Genomic DNA, 24,461 nt, shown 5'->3' with positions numbered 1-24,461 from the left:
ACAATTCTCTCTGCCCTTTCAAATTGTGTTGGCTTTCATTTAATTTTGTTCGCTGACCTTTTCCTTCTTCCTAATATGTTTGTCAGTTAGTGCCTGACTTCACAAGATAGCAAGTACGTCCCTTCTGGGAGGTATTGCTGAGTGCCTTCTGGGGCCAGGCCCTTCTGGTGCAGGGTGAAGTTCTGCCTTCTTAAGGTCAGATCATGCATCATGAAATCAATGGCAGTTTTGTCATTTATTTCAGTGGAGCAGGATCTAGAATTAGGGTCCTAATCCAAAGTCCACTGATGTCAGTGGGAGCCTTTCCATTAACTATGGGTGGCTTTGGTCTACACCCTAGATGAGCTCACATAACTCCCATTGATTTAAATGTGGGTTCCACATGTGTCTCTGAAAACCCAATTTGGTCCATAATTTAGTAAGAAATTTTGTGTCCAACCAATTAAGGGTCCAATTACATCCTCATACAGACATGTATGCTGAAGTCAATGGGTGTGGTCCCTGGCTATCTGAGGATAGAAGTGGGATGTAATTTTTAATGACTCAGAGATTCATAAATATTACAGTCAGAAGAGAATGTTGTGGTCATCTAGTCTGATCTCCTGCAAAACATAGGGCATAGACTTCCACCCAGTGATTCCAGCATCAAGCCCACAACTTCTGGTTAAGTTAAAGCATATTTTAAAGAAAGATATAAAGATGTACACCTTCTTTCTAGTCTGAATTTGTCTAGCTTCAGCTTCCAGCTACTGGATCTCGTTATGCCTGTCCGCTTAATTCAAGATCTCTCCACTCTCAAATCTTCTCCCTATGTAGGTACTTATCTAATGGGACGGGGTTTAAAGAACCATATATTTGATGAGTTTTCGAATGTCATGTGAGATACCTTAATATCCTTTTCATTTGCCATTGTTCTATAAATAGAGCCATGTCCCTGCAACCAGTCTATAAAGGTCACCTTATAATGTTTTCCCATCTCCTGTATTAAAGAGCAATGCTTTTCAGCTGACATTCCAACTTCAAGTCAAGCATGATGTGAGTTTGTTCCAGACTACAATGAAATGGCTGCAAACAAGATTGGTATATAATTGCTGAAGAGCATCCCATCCATAGTCAACAAAGGGCACTTCACCAAACAGAACCAGGCTGCATGAATACCAGAGTGTCTCCAAATATTTGGTTCATGCTAAAAATATAGCACATTTATTAAAAATATATATTTATAAACATTGGTATGAACAGACACAAATGTCAAGCAAATGAGAAAGAAAAAATAATCGTCACTTATTTCCCCCAACATTTTGTTGTTTTTAGGCAGATCTTGCTCAACAGAATTGTTTTCCCATGATTGCACCATATGTTCATTCTAAATAAAAAGCCTGTCAGTTTCAATGTAAATAAAATTGAAAAGTCAAGGAGAAAAAAAAAATTGACCTAATGGACCCCAAATCGGTGCTATGTAGCTATCTTTAAGAGTATACGGTATACATTAGTAATTCTAAATAGTGTACAGTCTCTTTCTATTGTGTTTGTATCTGAGATTGAGTTCTTCAAAGCTGCTACTTACATAATTGCAGTCATTCCCCCAAAGCCAAACCCAAATAAAAAGGGAAAGGAGCAGGACAGAAGAGTTTAGCTTGTTACTGCGTGAAAAGGTCTTGTTAAATGAATTGTGCTTCAGCTTTCGTTGCCTGCAGGCAGAGCTTTTACGATGTGGTAATATAGTACAGAATCAATTCTGATTAAGCAACATGTCAATAGCCTACAATGTTTGTTGTCGCCGTTAGAGGCCATTTCATCAGTTCTCGTTGTGTGCCTTCTGGCTCACAATGTTGTGTAAATGTACACAAAAATGATCACAATGAGGTTCAGAATTGTTCCAATAATCCCAAGCATTGCCAGGATGGTTTCTTCTTTGCTCTCCTTTTCTTGATTGCCTTTATCATCTTCATTCCCACTAGTGATTACCATCTTGGTGGCCAGTTTCTTTATCCTTCTCCTCAGGCTAACCTAGAATTAGAAAGTGAATTGTTAGTTACAAATGACTTGTTTCTAATATTGGAGCCAGTCCTTACCCCCATCATATTTTATAATAAGGGTACATTTTAAAATAGTTTATAAAGGGGCTCACAAATGACTAACAGATGTTTTAATAAATGCTTAATCAAATGCTATAGTCCAACACTCAGAAGGTTAGTTATAACTGCCTATAACGGTTTCTACTGATGTGCTTATGACCATAACATACTACTCATGTCTGTAACATGATTATAATGTGTATTAACTTTATAAACTGTTTATAAATGTACCTTTCATATAAAGTGTGTCTTCTGACTCAGACAAACTCCCACTGAAGTCCGTGGGAGCTTTGTCTGCATAAGAACAGCAAGGTACAGCCCATGAAGTGGTGGGGAAAGTTGGTTTATACTATAGGACTATGCAGCAAATGGGTAAGAGAAGTAAAACCGAGCAGATCTTGTTTCTTTTAAAAGGAAAAACAACAAGACAAAAACATTTTGTTTCCTGACTACAAAGAAGACAACAGTGACTGCAATAAATAATTCAGAACAAAAGCAGAGACAAAATAACCCCCCATCTTCACTTTTTTCCTTATTCTTAATATAAGTTAAAAAGTTACTTGCAGCGCAGTCAGCCGAAAAGTATCAGACTCTTCAGTGTGAAGGATTCAGACATTTTCTAAGGAGCAGCCTCAGATCCTGTGAGGCTCCTACAGAGGGGAGTCTTCAGTTTGTGCCAGTTCCAGCTTTCCAGCTGATGGTTCTGGGTCTGTTGCGTAAGCCCCGAAGTCCCACAAACCTGGAAAGGGCCATTTTGTTTCCCAACACAAAATGACCCACCAAGATGTGGGTTCAGGTTACATGCTCCCTGAGCTCCGAGGCTGCACTCTCCAATTCCTCCCCTGGGGGGGGTCACAAAATGTGGTGAAAATGCCCAATCAGCATATTTTATGGGTGGGCTTTACACAGAACAGAAGGGAGAACATGCACTGTAGATCAACTGTTCCCTGTCTCCTCCCCACAGCCACCCACTTAGGGTACACATCTACACTGTGATTAAACACCTATGGCTGGCCCATGTCAGCTGGCTTGGGCTCGCGTGGGTTGGCCTATGGGGCTGTTTAATTGGAGTCTAGGGCTCTGGGACCTTCAGGTGCTCCAGCCTGAGCCCAGACATCTACACTGCAATTAAACAGCTTCGTAGCCTGAGCCAGCTGACACGGGCCAGTCGCAGGTGTTTGATTGCTGTGTAGACGTACCCTTACTGACCTGATCTCAGTGAGGCTGGTGAATCACACTGAGATAATGCTGGAGTGTATACAGAGGAGGGGCAAAGGGCGAACACCCAGTTAACCACCTGTTGTGGTTTTCACACAGCTCTTCCCTCCATGCAGCACAGGAGGGGAAGCGTAAAGGTCACACCTTGCAAGCTGAGTGCAGCCTTGAATGACAGGAAGATCTGAGCCCGGGTGGGAGAAAAAGGTAGAAAAGATATGGTATCGAGGGGGCCTTTAAGGAACTGAGGAAGCTGGGCTGCCATGAGAGAGAGAGAGAGAGAGAGCGATTGGCTAGAGAGGATGAGTCTCTACGCTTTGTGATTTCTGTGTATTTTCCATACTGTAACTACAGAGTGCATTCTTAATGAATGCCTAGAACAATATTTCAGGTTCAATGCTGGCAGGGCCGTCTGAAAGGGGGTAAGCAGTGCCAGTTCCACACACAATTACTTGGCTCTGCACACGAACTAGCATTAGCAGACACACATGATAACACAATGGGGCTTAGCATTCCCACATGGTTTGGTGGAAGATGAAAATGACTGGATCAAAATCTGGTGGGCATCTGCAGCAAGCACAAGACAGTAGCACCGTGCACCTGGACAGAGCAGCGATACCAGTGATAGACAATGTTCCACAGTGCTCTGCTTCTGGTAACCTGCCCTAGGGCAGCAGAGATCCCACTTAGTACCTTTTGTGAGTAACTGCTGCTATCCACACTGTGCTGGCTTAACCAGGACTTGGCCCTGAAAGTTCTGAGTAGAATCTTTACAAAAAGCTTTTAAGATAAGCTCACCTCAGAACGAATTCATATCCTCCCATCGTTGTATCATCCCAAACACGTGTCAGTCTGACACCACATCACAAACCTACACACCAGGCCATCACGTAAATATATCATCACACCTCCAAACCCATGAATCAGTTGGGTTGCCCATCTGCTCAAACACTTTGGTAGCCATGATGCTTTCCCTATAATAAAGTGATGAAATTGGTCCCAGACATAAAATTGATTGCAGGATTTGAGTCTCTGCTCAAGAAAAAAGCTCCAAACCAAATCAAATAAAAATCCCAGGCCTGGAACAAAGTGAAGTTGCAAATTAATATTGGGGGATGTCAAGTTGTGGGCCAAAGTCTTATACAGTAGCTACCTACAGTGGGCTCAATTCTGTGAGATACTGAGCACCTCCCCTATGGTGTTGAGCACTCTCCATTCCCATTAAGTGCAATCAGTACCTTGCAGGTTCACGCCCATTCTGTCTAGGGCTAGCCAGTGCTGTCCACCCCTCATTTTTAGAAGCACTAAATGCACTACCTTTGAAACAAAAATAATCATAGAGGGTAGTGGTCTTGATCGTGCAGGCTGCAAAGCACTGCTGGCAAAATGACAGAGATCTAGAGTTTCAGAGTAGCAGCCGTGTTAGTCTGTATCCGTAAAAAGAAAAGGAGTACTTGTGGCACCTTAGAGACTAACAAATTTATTTGAGCATAAACTTTTGTGAGCTACAGCTCACTTCATTGGATGCATGCAGTGGAAAACACAGTGGGGAGATTTATATACATAGAGAACATGAAACAACGGGTGTTACCATACACACTGTAATGAGAGTGATCAGGTAAGGTTAGCTATTACCAGCAGGAGAGAAAAAAAACAAATCTCCCCACTGTATTTTCCACTGCATGCATCTGATGAAGTGAGCTGTAGCTCACGAAAGCTCATGCTCAAATAAATTTGTTCATCTCTAAGGTGCCATAATTCCTCCTTTTTTTTTTTTTAAGAGATCTAGAGTGCCATGTTTGCTCAATACGGCTCTGATTTCTGCAATGAGCTAATCATGTGCTACGTGGTGTTGAGCGCCTTCAATTCCCTTTGATGTCAATGAGGTTGTCCCAGTGGTATTCAGCACTTTAATCAGGCCTCACCTGAGTGGAGTAGTTCAGCACAACGTGGAGAAATAAATATGCCACATTCAGCAACAGGAGCTGGGCACTGGGGGGGGGGGGGGAAATGTGTGCGCAGAGAAAGGATGTGGTCAGGGCATAGGTATTTAAATGTAATCCAGTGCATAGGTCTGTCAGTTACTCTTGCTGCCAGCCAGGAGCTGTTGCTCACTGGAGAGAGCTTATGAGCGGCACTTAGAAGAAAGCGAGAGCAATGGAAGTTTCAATGCAACCGTATCTCTAACAGCCAATAGCAAAACACCTGCATTATCTGCTGCCCTCATCTTTCTTAGTTTGATTGACTCATGAGTAACAAGCACTCTGTGGCTCAGCACTGCTCTCGCACAACCTTCATGCACTCTGCAGGCTCAAACCCGGGGACTCTGAACTACACACAGTACTCAGTGGGCTTAGTATGGGGAGTGCTGAGCATTGCCAGCTCTCACTACTCTTGAAAGAAACAGAAAGTCTGAGCACCTAACAGGATTGGGTCCTAAATATGACCTTATTAGTACCTGACTTGGCCCAGTCTAGCACTATTGCAGTCAATGGAAGTTTGAACATTGACGTCAACGAGAGCAGAATCAAAATTACTTTTACAAATGGAGGGACCGATCGTGCAAGAGGCTGAGCATTCTCATCTCCCCATGTTGTCAATGGCAGTTGAGATCATTCAATATGTGGCAGGATCAGCCCCTTAATCTTCACCCCTCTAGTAGGCAGAGGTATATTTTGCTACTGCAAAACTATCTGCTCACAGTTTTAGTATAATTTGCCTCATTCCAGACAAGTCTCTCCCTCTGGCTTGCTGTGCTCCTCTTTCTTCTATCCAACTCTTGGCAGCTTCTATAGCTCCTTTGGTGCTGTGATCTCTTTTATACCATGCTGTATTGTATTTTTGAGAGCCTTACACCACTTCATTCCCCTCAAACATTTTTTTAAAGCTGATAAGTCTTCGCTCTCATTGACCTCACAGCATTGACCAAAGAGGATTTAGAGAATAACTGACAAGGTAGACCAGGAAAGCAGAAAATTCAGACTGAAGATCAGCACGGAGAAGACAAAAATGATGGCAATTGGAAGGCAAGAGGAAGAGGTAAAGGTCAAACTCGGAGAAAAAAAATTAGAACAAGTGGAAAAATGTGTGTACCTTGAAGGACTGGTATTGAAGGGTGACAATTGTGAAGATTAGCCTCCTTTGTGCAGCTACGCATTAGCCACTACTGTATTAGGAAAACTCTGTAGAAGCTGGAAGACTAAAGAAATTTAGGTAAAAACAAATATCAGCATATATGAGACAACTCTCATGCTGATACTGCTGTATGGGTCAGCAAGTTGGAATATGAGGAATGCCAAAAAATGATAGATATTGACTGCAGAAATCAACGGGTTGCGGGGAATGCTGAGTTTCAAGATGACAAAAAGAAAAAATGAAGTCATAAGAAAATGGCTTAGGCAAGAAATAATGCGGTTACAGATGATCCAAGAAAGATGGCTGCGGTGGTTTGAATGTGTGTTAAGAATGGACCCGGAAAGGATACCACAAATGGGAATACATACCAGAGCACAAGGAACTAGAAATGAGGATGTATTGGCTAGACATGGGGAAAAATTAAAGAGGTCAAAAAGGTTTAAAGATTAACAAAGCCGTGAAGCTGGTACAAGACAGAAAATGTTGGAAAGTCTTCATTTGGCTCCATCATTGCTGCCGAACTGACGGGCGGCAACCAAAGAAGAAACCTTTACTCAAATAACAATACTGTTTCCCTATCCAAGAATTCATCCGTTGACATAGTATTCCATTGCATGTACAATGACAACTTGATTATTACATAACAGCCCGGTCATCCAAGTATTACCTCACTCAGAATTAATCTGCTCCCTGCTTCATTTTGTGGGATCCATTATCATTTTAATGTAATCTCTGGGAAAGCGTAATATTTTCTTTACTCTACTGTGAGCAAGGGAGGAAGGATGAGCCAGTGGTTAGGGCCTTAGTCTGGCACATAGGAGCCCATGGCTCAGTTCTCTGCCCTGCCACCGCTGTCCTGTGTGTTCTTTAGCAAGTCACCTTGCCTCTCTGGGTCTCAGTTTCCCATCCATAGACTAGAATAGCAGCACTTCCCCACAAGGATGTTGTGAAGATAAATATGGTGAATGCTCAGATACTACAGTAATGGGAGCCCTCAGAGTACCTAAAATAGATAGGTTACCATAGGCAGAGTCCAAATCCAATAGTATTGTAACATGGCCGCTAGCACATCTATAGGACTTCCTGGCCACTGGGAACTTCACCGTGGCAATGAGGGGTGGATGGCGGGGACACTTAGATCCTCCGATAGCACAGACCAGTCACAACTGAAGTAAAACTGCTCTGTTCACGGTAGTGATTCTATGACACAGAGTCATTAAGATTCTGAACAAGAGCAGCACCAAGTACACGCAACCCAACTTACTGCAGTAGGTTTGCCCCATCTAAGATCTGGCACACATCCCTAAAGAACTGCCTGCTCTACTATGTTTGACGGACTTTGTACATGCTGGCACTTTGATTTGCTCTTGAAAAAGTTTTGGAAGTGACATGACTCATGAGTACAATCATTATTTATAAGGTCCTCAATTGGATTAAAGGCTTATTCTGAGTGCCCTGAACTCCGATGGGCTCCGGCAGAGCTAAGTGTGATTGGTGACATGTGGGAGATGCTTTGCATGCTGCTGGATCATCCCCATGCTATCATGTATTATCTGAACAACATTTTGAAAAGCCCCCTGGGCCAGATCCTCAGGTGGTATAAATCAGCAGAGCTCCACTGACTTCTATGGAGCTACATCAGTTAACACCCTCTGAGGATCTGGCCCATTATGTTCAATCTAGCTTGAAGATCAGATGCTATAAATTCTGCATGCTTAATCCATAATCACAGACAATCACCAGCAAAATTGTTCTGATATTTAAACTTGCTTACAGTCCCCAGGCTATTAGTTGTGATGACACATTAACAGATATGAGAGCTTTCATTTTCTGAAGACAGTTTCACCCTCCAGGGATGAGAAATACACAGCAAAACTGGTTTTGATTAGTAAACTGAAGAGGACACTGAAATCATGCAAAGAGTTCATAAGCTGTTGAAGTGTGACACCTTTCTTATCTCACAAAGGAGGGAAGCTCTAGCCGTGCTCAAATTACAAAGCAGGGGAGGAGAGGATTCTAGAGAGTGTAACCCACTTGAACATCAGGAGTTTGAAAAGTCAGATGGAAGTGATTTTTCTAAAGTTCTTTTAATCACATTGTCCCTTTAAGGATGAAGTTGGGAGGGAAAGTTGAGTGCCGTGCTCAGCACCAGCCAGTCATTCCCAGTAGCATTAAGAGATACTGTGCTGCCGGAGGTGCTGTTTTTGGAATGAGATGTCAAACAACATCCTTAGCTCCTGTGTTTTGCTAAGGATCCACTGGCAGTTTTTGAACAAGTTGCTATGGCAAAGTTCCCACATTCTACCTGCATAGAATCCCTATGCCATTCCCATGGACAGGATATTCTTCACTTTCTGGCCTAAACTGCTGAGTTGTGCATTGTGTGCTCTTAAACAGTAGTCATGTTCCTCCCCAGAAGCATTTCAGTGGTGGGTGCAGAGACTCCTGTCTTTGTTCATAAAGATCCTACGGATGCTTTGGTATGAAAAGCATCGTATAAACATGAGGCATCATTAAGACAAAGAGAAAGAAAAGAGGGGAAACACAGTGTTGGTTTATGATGGGCTTGAACCAAAATCCCATGCATTTAGGAATGTTTGGATTTGAATTTCAGGGCTCAGTCCAAATGCCAGTGAAATTGTGGGACACCTCACAATGTTTCTGTGCCGAGATATTAGCCTCCTTTGGGCAGCTCTGGATCTTTTATACAGTGCTAGAATGGAATGGAATTCACATCTTCTGAGATTCATAGTCCAGTATTTCAGTCACAAACTCATCCTTCCTGAGAAATAAAAACAAAGAATCTCTGCAGCAACAACAATTGGATGCTGGAAGATATAGATGTGTACCCTCCTTGTAATATGTGGATGTGATCTTATAAATCAGGAAACACAATTTATTTATCTTTGAATAATATTCCTCATTAGTATCCATTCCTGTTATTAAACTAAAACCATGTGGAAAAACACAAAAATAAAAAACCTTCAAAATTTGTATTTTTATACTCCAGTGCGATATAGTGTTAACCAAAATACTTGAAGGAATTTGATTAGGAAAGGGGGACATGCTAAAGCAACTGCTTCCAGGTCCTCAGATCTCAGCTCATCAAACTCATTCTCTAAGGTCTTTCTGGGGTTATCTTTTACAAATAACAGCCCACGAGGACTTATAAAAAAAAATGGAATTGCTGTGTCTCAGTGAGAGACAGCCCTTCAATTACCAGCAAAGAGTCACATAACCTTTGTCATAGGCAGTCTGAAGAATTGTCCTAATGTCACTATAAATTGTATTTCATACTAACCTGCCATAGAAAGACATTTTAAAAAATATTCATAGAAGAACATTTTTGTTTCTATAGAAAGAGCTAAGAAATAAATATAAATTTGGAATCCAGTTCTTGACTGGTGTAACTCCCCTGACTTCAAGTTACACCAGGAAACAATTTGGCCCTTAGCGTGACAAACTATTTTTAAATGAAGAAGCACTTTGCAATGGAATTATGAAGTGAGTCTTCCTTTAACAAGCATACTATAATCTACTTTGTACAAATAGGAAGAATTGTCATCAAAATACCTAGCAACATAACACAACACTTTATAATGCAACTTCTATCTTAGGTATATAGCAATCACCTATTTAGCCTGAAGACTCAGCTTTCAGTTCCACCAGTATCTTTGCTCTGAAAACTAACTATAGCCATGGCTGGTAACACCTCATGTTATTCAGGTTGACCAACAGTTCCCATTATTAGACCCTGTTTTCAGTTGCTTAAAACTTTGCCAGATTTTAACAGTTTGGGCTGAACTTTTTCATGTAAGGTATCTGCCTCAGGCTGATTTTTTTAAAAAAAATTTCAGCCAAAACAATTCAGCTATTTCTAAGAATGAGGCTAGGGGAACATATATTCTGCCCAGGTTAAAAAATTCTTGAGACCTCTTTGAAAAAATCTAATGCCCTCATGCTTTGGAGCAGGGACAAACTCCCCTGAAATTTGGCTGGGGAGATTGCCTTTTTCTGTCCCTGTCAAAATTTGCCCACATTTGGTCAAGTTGAAAAAAATTACAGTTTGCACATGCTCAGTGGAGACTTTGATTTTAGCAGCTAAAATCTCCAAAGATTCCATCTCCTGACTGAGCACGCTCAGGCCCCTTACAGCTTCTAGTGCTGACTACACTGTACATGTGGCATCCTCAGAAAGCAACTGAGCATGCTTTACCTCCTCACAGCTCCTGACTACCCACACGCCGTCACCACAGAGTGACTGAGCATGCTGGAACAAGATAGCTAGGGAGGTTGTGAAATCTGCATCATTGGAGGTTTTTAAGAACAGGTTAGACAAATGCCTGTCAGAGATAATATTTAGTCCTGCCACAGTGCAGGGAACTGGACTAAATGACCTATGGAGGGCCCCCTCCATTCCTATATTTCTATGATTCTATGCTCCATCCCAAGGCTGTGGGGTGAAGCCAGACTTACCCTCTAATTGCTGATCCCAGCTGCTATGGGTCAGGCATTGAAAATGATAGCATTTCTCCTGTGCTTTCAGTTAGTCCCCCAGCTGGCACCCAGGCAGTGTCGGGGAGGAAGCTATGTGATTTGTATGCAAAGGAGACAAAAGCAGGACCAGGGAGGACTGGGCGCTGGGAGGTCACCAAAACAAAACACGCCACTGCACATGCTTCTCCACCTGGGAGAGGGAGAGTGAACAAGCAATACCTGATGGACATATAGTTACGTCATTTTAATGCACTACTGGAAGGCACTCAGATACTACAGCCATGAGCATAAGGTATACATCCTTAGCTATATAGAAAAGAATAGCTGATTAAGAAAATGAACCGGGATTGGGAGCCAGTTGGTTGGGGATGGGGAAACACTGAGACTGGATGAGGAACTGAGAGACTGGGACTAGGAACCAGGAGGGAATGGCAGTGAAGGGAGACATAGCTGACAAGGTCTTGGGGGCGTACTGGTACTAACTAGGCAAAGAGTCTGGAAGAAGTAGCCAGTAACAGGGGAGAAGTATACATTGTATAGGGAGCTTAGGCACCTAATTCAGGTCTATGGATTCCTCTAGGCGGCAGGCACCTAAATGTTATGCATTGCAATGTTGAGTCTAAGTCTCCTTTGTAGATCTAACCGGCAGAGCAAAGCCCTTTCATATTTGTCTATGGTCCACTATCTGTCCGTTTGCAAATATACAGTTTGTCTAGAGATTTACTAGATTATTTGCAGATGGCTTCTAATATTATACAGTATACATAATGACCTGTACCATTTTTCTGTCTGCAGTGGCTAGTGTACTATATAAAGAACATATTTTGATGTTTAATGTAATGCAACATATATATCATATTGCCTCAAGGACATAGTAGGTTGTATCAGTTTATCTGATGCATCCTGACATACTCTAATGTAGTGTCAGTAATTTAAAACAATGCTCATATAAAATGGGAATAAAAGCAAGAATTTACCCATAAAACTAAAAGTATTTTCTTGCTACCTTGCACTAAAGGCACTCTTTTAAGGATTTAGACAGAAAAATGAACGTTAAGTTACATTTTCATTTATGGACATTGACCAAATTCTGCTGTCAGTTACACTTGGATAAATCTGAAGTAACACCATAGCTTCTAGCAAAATTACTCTGGATTTACATCAGTGTAACCAAGAGTCCCAAATTTGATCCCTGATCTATTACACAGATCTTTCAATAACATATAATAGATTGCTTTTAAAATTTCATAGGTAAGAAAAGGGCACTTATCAATTAGGACTTAAAATAGTCAAATTATTTGGGTGACATAAAAATTCAGAGAGGCACAGATACTTCTCTACCCCCATCTTTGGTTAGAGTTTATTGGATGTTAATAGCTACCAGAAGTCCCTAGTGTGTAGGAAGAGCACAGGATCATGGAAAATTGGTGTGGTGAATAGTTTGTAGATAGGAACATTTGCAAAATATATTTTTTTAATTATTTGCAACAACTCTTAGCACTTATTTTTCAAAACTGAAAATGTAATGCAGCTAAAAGTAAATTTATACACCTAGGAACAAAGAATGTAGGCCATACTTATAGGATGGGGGACATAATCCTGGGGAACAGTGACTGAAAAAGTTTTGGGGGGCATGGTGGGTAAACAACTGAACATGAGCTCCCACAGTGCGATGTTGTCACCAAAAGGGCTAATGCCATCCTTGGATGCATAAACAGGGGAATCTTGAGTAGTAGAGAGGATATTTTGCTTCCATATTTGGCACTGATGTGACAACCACTGGAATACTGTGTCCAGTTCCAGTGTCCACATTCAAAAAGGATGTTGATAAATTGGAGAGGGTTCAGAGAAGACCCCGAGAATGATTAAAAGATTAGAAAACCTGCCTAATAGTGATAGACTCAAGGAGCTCAATCTGTTTAGCTTAACAAAGATAAGGTTAAGGGGTGATGTGATTACAGTCTATAAGTACCTATATGAGGAGCCAATTATTAAATATTTGTTCTTCAATCTAGCAGAGAAATGTATACCATCCAATGGCTGGAAGTTGAAGCTAGAGTAATTCAGAATGAAAATAAAGCATACATTTTTAATGGTGAGAGCATTTTTAATGGTGAGACTGCTACAGGCTGCCTTGATTCAAGATGTACTCCATCAAAATGGCCATCATCTCCCATTATTTGTAATAGGAATAAAGTAAATCTGCTCTGAAGGAAGATGGGAAATCCCTATGCTCTAAGGAGGTGAACAGAAACAGTGTGAGCAGCCAGTGAATGGGGGCAAAGGCTATCTGGGCAAAAGGCAGCTTGTGGCCTCAGTCAGTCCAATGGAGAATAATAATAGGAGATGGTAGCCATTTCAAAAGAGGGCAGTTCCTCATGGAATTCTCTGTTGTATAACATTATTCTGCAATTTCTGCTGAAGGAGAAACTGAGCTATGAAGAAGAATGGGGGAGAAATTACCTGTAATCATAGAATAATTCTTCATATATTGCCTATTCACAAGATTTTATGAGTTTTAATTATATGGAAGTTTGAAATGTCTGCTTTAGTCCATTATTAACATCATTTGGGACAAAAAGGGTTTGCAATTGAAGATGAAACTTCTTGCAAATTCTCAAAAAAATCATTCATCCTCAGATGAAGTGTTATTATTTTGGAGAGGATTTGCTGATTCTTCCTGCATAAAAGAGGTTGAATCCCTGCTTTAAGTTTGAGCTCATCCTTAACCATATAACTACAACTGGTGCCTCCTTAATATGCAGAGAGCCCTAGAACCTGAGAAGGGAGAAGGAAAAATACTGCAGTGATGATAGATACTATGGTGCCTGGAGCTGTGGCACAATGTAAGCTAAAGAGACCATTGTACTGATTAATGTAAGAAAGTGGGGTAACTATACTTTGCTTTTTTCAGTCATAGATCTTACAGTATTTTACAAAGTAGGTAATTATCGTTATCGCCACAAGTGCATGCAGAAACTGAGACCTATGGCAGGAAAGTGACTTACCCAGGATCACGCAGCTTGTCAGTAGCCAGGAATGCAACCCAGTTTTTCTGGCTTCCAGTTCAGTGTCCTGTCCACTGAACTAGATCTTCAGTTGCTGTAAACTAGCTCTATTAAAAACAATGGAGCTTCACCAGCTTACACCAGCTGAGGATCTGGCACACGTTTTTAACAAGTCAATCTGCGGCATCCGTACTTTAATCCAGTGTCCAATGGCAATGCAGGAACATAGGTGGAGACCATGATTTATATTTTTGTTGGCCTCAGTGAAATCTGTACAACAGTAGCGTAGATGGAAAACTCATAACATACACCAATGTGGATGAAAACCATGGTTGTGTGGCTAACATAGCACACTGAAGAAATTATTCAAGAACAGTTCATCCAACTGAAAATATTTCTCCCATAAGACTGCCAAGGTCAGTGTCATCTTGGATTATCTGCTACATAAGTGCCAGCCACAAAAGTTAGACCCACCCAGGGGCTGTACACTCTCGGGCAGAAGGTCACTAAACACTCGCAGTTGATCTATGGCTCCTGAGACTTGAAGGAAGAGAACAACTGCAAGTATAATGTGCAGGGTTTTTTTTTGCTAGCTGAAGTGTATATTATTTTGGTATACAAATAAGTGAATAAAACATATTGAAGTGGATTAGAAACTGTGGGCTACCTGAAACTACCTGCTGAAGGCTACTTGCAGAAACTACCTGCCTTATCGGATGAAAAGTCTATTTGCTGCAAAAATGCCAGCCGTAGAATATAGCCTAGTCATAGGTGGAGCTAACTGGTCATGAATAACTAAGCATTTTTAGTTCATCTGAGCCATTTACACTGTTAATTGCCTCCTTGGCATCCCTCACTCTTTGTGGGCCTGATCCAAAGTCCAATGACATCAACAGAAAGACTTCCGCTGACTTTGCTTTGGATCAGGCTCTATATGGACCACTCTGGTGCTTAGCAGTAGATTAGGAACCAGCATCGGAAAGCATCATTTTCATGCACTGCACACAGGAGAAACAAAGTAGTGAAAATGTAGCAGGTGTTGCAATGTCTTTCAACTTTACAGACATAGGTACTCAGCAGTGGGCCTCTGGCTAGTCAGGAGCACAGGGGTTGTCTCCAAGCCATAGGTAATATCATCTTTCTTCAGGTATGACTGAGAGGGGCACCCATCAGGCCCAGGACCCTTTGAATGATTCTTTCACTTAAAAGGACTTTGTTGTAATATCTGGCCTCACCTCAGAAAATGCGTGCACATCCAGAGCATTTTAGGCATGGAATACCTCCAGGAATACATCCAACCAAAATTGGCAACCCTAAAGCCAAGTTGCATGGGGAATTTACACAGTGAGTTATTTTTAACCCCTGACATCAAGAGACATAACTTCTCTGTGCCAGAAACCACAGACTGCAGGAGCTAAGGGGTTAAAAGTCTTTATTTGTATAACAACTATATTCACTTCTTGTATTTTAAAAACCTAAGCTAGGGGGGCTTAACACACCTGACTTTACTTTTTAAATAAAATCTGAGTGCTTCACTCAGCAAACTCCAATTTAAAATCACAGCAGGAATGACACTGGGTTGAGACAGAAAGCACTTTTTCCTGATACAAGCCTGTCAATTGATTTTAACAATGGACGTTTTCTTTCCATGGATCCAGTATTTATATTCATTTTGTCATTTGGAAACCTGTCTAGGGAAACATAACATCCCCCTGCACTGTAATTATCATTGCCTATGTTTCATGTGCATGTGTGAAATCATTCTGGGAGCTATGGAGGTAGCTAGCAGCACTGTCCGGAAGGGGACAGTCTATTCTGTGGAGGCGCTCCTGGAGTTCCAATAACGCTAGAAAGGTCTGTGCAAAAAGCAGCCCTGGCACGGGCTCCCAGGATGGATTCAGATCATTCCTTTCTCCCAATCTTCAGCCACACTGGTAGAAAAACAGCTCTGATTTACAGAAAGGTAAGGTTGTGCCCCTGATATGCTTGACTATGGCTCTATGAAAGAGATGCCTGCTAATGAGGACACCAAAAAGCGTATCTTCCAAAGCTCAAGGCTTCTTTTCTTCCCATCCCCCTAATTCCTTACTCACTTCTTTGCTCAGTTCTTCTTTTATGTACTTACTTTTTTTCCCAAGAGCAACTCCAAACTAGGTAGAGACATTTGCCCACAGTGCTGCTCAGCTTGGGGTTGGGGACAATGTCTGCTCTCATGGCTCACTGGGCTATGGGAACAAAAGGAAGAGAAGCCTGGGATGGTGGGTTTCTGCCTGAACCTACAGTGACTTGCTTCCACTTTCAAAAGCAACTTTCCTTGGCTGATCCTGTAGGCACTTACACATCCCTTAACCAGGACCTCATACCAAAAATAGTCCACAAAATCCAAGAAAAGGCTTTGGGATGTTCAATTCTCAGAGATCTTCCTTTCAAACCCATACAGGAATGAACCAAGCACCACCCCTTTGAGTAAGGCACACTGGCAAAATTTGCTTCAAACAACCTAGACTACAAGTGTCAGAAATTTATTTCCAGTGATGTGCTGCTGGTGAGGACCCCTGCATGATCCTTCTTAAATTTCTTCCATTGAAGTTAGGTGACATCCCTCCCATTGATGAAGTCATCCGCTTTCTGGAAATGGCTTAACAGCCTTACAATCCCTGGGGATCAAGAAAATATTTCTGAAAAGCATGTGTGTTTACCTTTAGTGTGCACATGGATGGTCTTGTGGCTAATGCACAAGGTTAGGAGTCACCAGAGATGGCATCTAGTGCCATCTCTATCATGGACTTCTCTGTCAGGTGTTGAGGCTCATTAATGTTTGTGAAACCGATTGAGACTCTTTGATCTATGTCAGCATGGAAGTGCAAAATATTATGGTTCTGAGAAAGCACTGAGATCTACTGATGAAAAGTGCTATATACGAGCTAGGCATTATATTAATTATTCATTATTATTTCTTTTTAAATGAATTCCCCCAATTACAAATACTCCTCCCCACAGAGTATGCACTGCTGGGGAGATCCTGTGCACAAGTGTCAGACATTTTATTCCAGTACCTGATTTTCACCATAGCCAGGTACAATACATGCTCCTTCTCCCTCACTCCTATTAGGTGGCAATTAGTACCAAGAAAATTAGAGATTTGCAGAATAAGTGCTCTACAAACACCTCTTTGTAAAAGGCATATTGCCATCTGTCAAAAGCCATGCCCCCCTCACCCTCTCCAACTATATCGCTGTGCTACCTTCATTCTGTGTTCTGTCCTGACTTGTAATTGTTAACTTTTCATAGAATCATAGAATCATAGAATATCAGGGTTGGAAGGGACCCCAGAAGGTCATCTAGTCCAACCCCCTGCTCAAAGCAGGACCAATTCCCAGTTAAATCATCCCAGCCAGGGCTTTGTCAAGCCTGACCTTAAAAACCTCTAAGGAAAGAGATTCTACCACCTCCCTAGGTAACGCATTCCAGTGTTTCACCACCCTCTTAGTGAAAAAGTTTTTCCTAATATCCAATCTAAACCTCCCCCACTGCAACTTGAGACCATTACTCCTCGTTCTGTCATCTGCTACCATTGAGAACAGTCTAGAGCCATCCTCTTTGGAACCCCCTTTCAGGTAGTTGAAAGCAGCTATCAAATCCCCCCTCATTCTTCTCTTCTGCAGACTAAACAATCCCAGCTCCCTCAGCCTCTCCTCATAACTCATGTGTTCCAGTCCCCTAATCATTTTTGTTGCCCTTCGCTGGACTCTCTCCAATTTATCCACATCCTTCTTGAAGTGTGGGGCCCAAAACTGGACACAGTACTCCAGATGAGGCCTCACCAATGTCGAATAGAGGGGAACGATCACGTCCCTCGATCTGCTCGCTATGCCCCTACTTATACATCCCAAAATGCCATTGGCCTTCTTGGCAACAAGGGCACACTGCTGACTCATATCCAGCTTCTCGTCCACTGTCACCCCTAGGTCCTTTTCCGCAGAACTGCTGCCTAGCCATTCGGTCCCTAGTCTGTAGCTGTGCATTGGGTTCTTCCGTCCTAAGTGCAGAACCCTGCACTTATCCTTATTGAACCTCATCAGATTCCTTTTGGCCCAATCTTCCAATTGGTCTAGGTCCTTCTGTATCCTATCCCTCCCCTCCAGCGTATCTACCACTCCTCCTCCTTTTGCTTTTCTGTTTCTTTTAACTGTCAAAACCACCAAATTAGAATCCCACTGGCCGCATCATCCTCCAGCTAAGGAAGATTTACAGCTGGTTTTTTTAGCATTGAACAATAATAATTGAACAGTAAATAATGCAAGTGAAACTTACAAAATATGTTGGCTGACCCAATCTGCAGTTGTTTATAACTGACACAGATGTAGAAATATGGTCATTTTATGGCGGAGAATGAGAAATGCCTCTTTATCAATTCCCCCTACCCACCCCACAATTGTGGAATGGTCCCTAAAGGAGATGTGTGACTGGGAGCAGGCCTTGTGAGTCGGGAAAGAAAAGAGAAGCATATGGACAATCACCGTATACACTTATGGACTGGCCTAGCATTCCTTGATTACTCACTATCAGTGGGAATTCTTATCTATACACAAGAAATGCCTAATCAGGTCCTTGATACACTGAAGTATGTCTGACACCTGAATCTTTAATAAGGTCTTCAGTGTATAACACATAAATCTTCGAAAAATTCAGGAACAGGGAGGGAGTTTCAGGCAAAGAAATAAGTTGTAAAGCCACATTCCACAGATATTCTTTTTAGCTATTTTTATGCAGCCCCACCAGCCTAGTGCTGTTTGCTTGTATATAAAACCTACCAGAAGCCTGATCCAGTTGTTGTTGAAACTAGAGGCAAAGTTCTCATTGACTCCAATGGGAATTGGCTCAGGCCCTACAAGCAGAAGTCACTGAGATCAGAGATTACACCAAAAACAAGAAATGACTTATTTTTAAATTTAAAAATATCCACCAAAATTTTCAGCTTAAATTTGTTAGTCCTGTGGAAAAGGCCCTAACATTGAATCACTTTGTATGATAGCACAGAGGAGAGTGTCGTGTGACAATAGTAAGAGTCATAGAAAGAGTCCCTTTCTTCTAAAACTAAACAAATAACTTCATAAGTATAAAGAAAACAGTAATATCTCGAAAGTTACAATCTCTCCCTCTCTGATTCAGTATTCAGCTTCTGCTTAGAGCCTTTCCCCAGCTTCATCCCTCCACCTACGTTCCTGATTACAGATTATAGAACCACTACACCTATTCTTGCAGAGACAACAGTGAACCTCGTCACAAAAAAGCAGGAAACATGTGCCAAGAGAAGCATCACAGAGAATGAATGAGACAAACATTTTCACCAAAATATATATATATATAGATATATATATAGATATAGATATAGATATAGATATATATCAATGTGTAATTCATGCTAAGGATAATGACTGGACATGATATTTATTAAATGTTAATAAGCACAGCCAGTGAATCCTGCGGTTGCTTGTCTTGTTGCCCGCCTTTTTAAAAACCTGGTTATTAATTTGCTTAGTTGGATCTAGTATTTTTTATGGAGGTGGCATTTATTTAGACAGTAAGCTCTTCAGGGCAGGGGGTTTTCTTACTGTGTGTTTGTACAGTGCCTACCATGGTGGGGCTCCAATCTCAGTTGGTGCTAGTGTTATAGAAGTAACTAATAATAATAATTGTGGTTCAGTGTGCTGAGCACAAGACGAGAAGCAACCTGAGTTTTTAATCACAGATCTACCACTGAGTCAGGAGTTATACTTGGGCCAGTCACTCAGTGAAACTCCCACTGAAGTCCAACACGGCAGTTTTAAATCCCTGCATATAGAGCCTGAAGAGGGAATAGCTGGTATCCTAGTCCACAGGCTTCCTGCCCACAGACAGAGAGAAGGTGGGAGATTGAATTCCTTCCCTCAACCTACTTTGTTCTCCACATGAAGCTCAATGGCACGAGTCAGCTAGAGACACATGCTAACTAGTGAAAATCAAAGGCATTATGATTAAAACCTACTTAGAAAGTTCCTTCACACTGGGAATGTTACTTTAAACCTGAAGCATTGTAGTGAGTATCAAGTTGTATAGAGTGATTAACTTTTGAGACAAACCTTTTTGTATAGACAAAAACAGTTATTTGTAGGGACAAGCTGTTTTGACAACATTCTTCTCTAGCAGAAAATAGCAGGCTTCCTCTTATAGCACAGACTAACAATAACATAAATCTACATACAGTTTTTAGTATATACTATGTGAAAGAAATAGCATCGTTGCTTATTTGCACTGCATCTGCTATAGATAAACTAAGGAGTTAGGGCCAGATCCTCAGCTGGTGTAAGATGGCATAACTCCACTGAAGCCAACAAAGCTATGTCAGTAAACAACATGCAACGTCTTGTCCCCTACTGGAGAAAGAGCCATCAAGTGATGCAGGGCCTGACCCTTTATCATGATACTTAGCATTTTTTACAAGCATTAACCGACTAAGCCTCAGTTTGGGACATGTCAATAAGATTTATTAGCCCCATTTTACAGATGAGGAAACTGACTTACATAGAGGTTGGTAGCCTGACATAACATAAGAACATAAGAATGGCCATACTGGGTCAGACCAAAGGTCCATCCATCCCAGTATCCCGTCTATCGACAGTGGCCAATGCCAGGTGACCCAGAGGGAGTGAACCTAACAGGTAATGATCAAGTGATCTCTCTCCTGCCATCCATCTCCACCCTCTGACAAACAGGCTAGGGACACCATTCCTTACCCATCCTGGCTAATAGCCATTAATGGACTTAACCTCCATGAATGTATCCAGTTCTCTTTTAAACCCTGTTATAGTCCTAGCTTTCACAACCTCCTCAAGCAAGGAGTTCCACAGGTTGACTGACTTTCAGAAATGCTGAGCACCTCAGCTCCTATAAAAGTAACATAAGCAGAGGAGGGAATGGAATTCATCCTGCTACCTCCAGGCCATGGGAAAGAAAACTATGTGGTAGAATTGCAGTTGCAGAACTGCCAAGATCTCTATTCAGTGAATCTGGGACACTGGGACTACAAAAGTGCAGATCCTATGGGCTCTCCCCAGTCTATCCTAACTGTGCCAATCAGAGTAGTGTGGAAACCACCAACATGGCACACAGGGTGTGGAAGCCTTCACATGCAGGATGGTCTGCCTACCACACACGTAACCCCCTTCCCCCTCCTGCACAATCCCACAATAGGGCTTAAGTGACAGGGGCTTTGCATAGTTTCACTGTACCCGGATGAATTTCACTCTGACTGAATCAATCAAATACAGGTGTTCAAGACATCTCTGCTCGTTTCACTGCTCCACTTCTATATTTTCATCGTTAAAACGAATAGCCATCATCTTACACGAAATATACTGGCCTAAATGCTGTTCTCTGTGCACAGGTGCAACACTACTGAAGTCAATGAGGACTTTAATTAGTCCACTGAATCAAAAAATGCATTACAGAATTAATCACAGAGGGAAAATTCCCTTTGGGAAAGGAAACCAGCTAATAATACAATGCATAGCCAGATGCAGGATTTTTGGTACCTCATAAGTAGAATCAGATAGGACTGACCAAGTCTACTTCCATAAGCTCAACTGCACTAAGTCACTAACACTATTCATCTTACGGGGTGTTTCCAATGACAAGATATCCTGTAGTTATAACACATGTCAAAGATGCGGTTAACAATTTCATATTATGTATTGAAGTAACAATACTTTATAATGACAGGTTTCAGAGTAGCAGCTGTGTTAGTCTGGATCCACAAAAAGAACAGGAGTATTTGTGGCACCTTAGAGACTAACAAATATATTTGAGCATAAGCTTTCATGGGCTACAGCCCACTTCATCGGATTTATGCAGTGGAAAATATAGTAGAAAGATTTTATATACACAGAGAACATGAAACAATGGGTGTTACCATACACACTATCACAAGAGTGATCAGTTAAGGTGAGCTATTACCAGCAGGAGAGAAAAAAACCTTTTGTAGTGATAATCAAGGTGGGCCATTTCCAGCAGTTGACAAGAACACATGAGGAACAGTAGAGGGAAAAAATAAACAGGGGGAAATAGTTTTACTTTGTGTAATGACACATAATAGTCCAAAGGAGCAGTTACAGTGTACACTGTCAAATGTTTCAGTGTTTAAAGAATGCATCCATCTGTACCAAGCCATATTGCGCTTTGATGCAATGCCCACCCTTTAATATGGCATGTCCTAGCCTTGAAAACATCGGTGCATGGAAACAAAATAGAAAGGACAGCAGTGGAATGGATGACCTTTTGGCTACTGTTTTGATCTTCAATATAACAGGATAGGGAACAGGATGTGTTTATTTTTAGCATCATGGAAGCAACAATATAATAAAGTTCAAGCTGGGTATTCCATTAAAAGCCATTATTTTTTGTATGTTTTAAGAAATGCTCTCAAAATCTGCTCCTGCAGGGAATTTAACTATGTTTGGCTTTGCATCCCAGGGCTACTCTGAAAATTTGAACAAAATCCATTAAGTATTTTTTAATTTAGGTACACATGAAAAAAATACATGAATCAGACTTTAAGATACACTGTCTTGACATTTGCATTCCACAAACTTAAATGTGGTTTTGTTTTCAAGCATCAAACTTGGTCCTGATACAATTTTTCATCAGGGACAGTTTCTGATACTTTTACTCTGGGTTAGTAGCACTTTACTCCACAAACAGTCCCACTGATTTTTATGGGATGACTTGTGAAATAAGGTACTATTGAATATGATTAAAAGTGTCAGAAGTATTAAGAATGCACAATACATCATTTTCTTTACTGACTTAGGCATGCATCCAGTTATAGAGGCATGATTTACATTTACAAAGGTCATGCTGGTGTGGCCCCCTCTCATATCAGACTTATCTATGTGCTTTGTCTTTAAGGAAAAATAAAAGGAGTACTTGTGGCACCTTAGAGACTAACCAATTTATTTGAGCATAAGCTTTCGTGAGCTACAGCTCACTTCATCAGATGCCAAAAGTACTCCTTTTCTTTTTGCGAATACAGACTAACATGGCTGTTACTCTGAAACCTGTCTTTAAGGAGTAATCCTGGGACAGGTATTTCTCCATCCTGCTCTGTGGTAAAGATTAATTATTTAACTTCTCTGCAACCTTTTATTATCTTTAAAACCTAGTGGTCCACCAGCTTTTCTACAGGCCTCCTAACTTCTGATCTTCTTAAATAAGATCTTATTATTTGTCTCGATTGTCGGTTGTTCTTCAGATTTCTTTTTCTTATCCCACTTAACATCCACCTTGTACCTCAACTGCTCAAGTTTGGTCCTATTTCCATCAACTGGGCTGAATGTTAATACTTAGTACTTTTACAGAACCTTATATCCAAGGACTTCTGAATATTTGACAAAATTTAACTGGATAGGTCTTTCATAACTCCTGTTAGGATAATTATGGTAAGTAATATTATCTCCATTTTATAGATGGGGAAACTGAGGCAATATTAAGTGACTGGCCCAAGGTGACATGGCATGGCACTATTCAAGGTGAGACCAGAATACCAGTATCCTTATTTTCAGCCCTGAGCTCCATGCATTAAACACAGAGAATAATATTTTGGATCATATATCTCTGCTCTGCTGTATAATCAGACTCTTAAAAGGAGCATTCTGGATTCAGACATTCCTTTATATTCTCTTCCACAGTAAACTAATCAGGAATGGCAAAAGACTGTGATTGTCCTGTCAGTGCATGTTTCCATACCTCTACTTAACACTTCTCAGGAACAAAATACTCACATACATTCAATGCATGTGATTTCCAGCTAGAAAGTTAGTTTTAATTAACTTGCCCTCTCCTAATTCATTCATGTCTAGTTAATGTGGATAAGAATAACATTCTCCATCTTCTGTAGCTGAGTCACACATGGAGCTGTATCCCCATTCACTCCGGTAGGCACATGCCTTTATGCTTTCAGGGATATATGGCTGTGGAATTATTTCCAAAGCTCTGACATATTTACAGAGAACTTTTCCCACCACATAAAATATTTTTATTGCATGGTATTAAGACAACAAAGTGGTTCTTCTTCAGTCTCTGATGTATTTTTGCCATCAAGTTGTTTTTAGTCTCACCATTTATTTTTTTCCTTTTGATAAAGGAAAAAAAATCTGAAAGATTACCTTGGATAGAGGAGTATCACTGGGGTTATTATGTTTTTATCTCTTATTTGCCATATTATCTGTGCCACCATTTTTGCACAAATACTGTATTAATAATGCCCTGTACAAATTCCTGATAATAAATGGGCAGTCTTTTAATTTCACAACTGGATGTTTCTCCTCTCTCTCACCCCCCATAATCACTGCTACCCCCCCCCATGCTTGTAAAGCCCACATAGGATTTTTCTATTTGCAAATTCTCCACTGAATCTAGGACCTAACTCCCATATATAGTAAATCAATTACAGAACTAGTGTTTATATTTAAAAGGAATGCTTTAGGAGAGA

The 24,461-nt window shown here is 41.1% G+C and overlaps 1 protein-coding gene across 6 annotated transcripts in view; it reads right to left on the bottom strand.

Annotated features, from left to right (window-relative positions):
* Positions 1–1,202: 1,202 nt before the first annotated feature.
* TUNAR (transmembrane neural differentiation associated intracellular calcium regulator) overlaps positions 1,203–24,461 on the bottom strand; it is a 35,711-nt gene continuing 12,452 nt past the window's right edge. For 4 of the 6 annotated variants that reach the window (XM_078853506.1, XM_073350718.2, XM_078853508.1 and 1 more), the window contains one exon: positions 1,203–2,010. In XM_078853506.1, coding sequence (XP_078709632.1) covers positions 1,825–2,010 — 186 coding nt within the window. In that variant the 3' untranslated portion in view covers positions 1,203–1,824. Of the gene's footprint in view, positions 2,011–2,309; positions 2,452–18,747; positions 18,775–24,461 lie in introns of those variants that run through there. The other 2 variants (XM_073350721.1, XM_073350719.2) reach the window with 2 other exon arrangements.

The sequence above is a fragment of the Lepidochelys kempii genome, chromosome 6 (genome assembly GCF_965140285.1).
Source record: "Lepidochelys kempii isolate rLepKem1 chromosome 6, rLepKem1.hap1, whole genome shotgun sequence".
NCBI lineage: Eukaryota > Metazoa > Chordata > Testudines > Cheloniidae > Lepidochelys > Lepidochelys kempii.
This window is presented reverse-complemented; position numbering and strand designations above follow the sequence as displayed.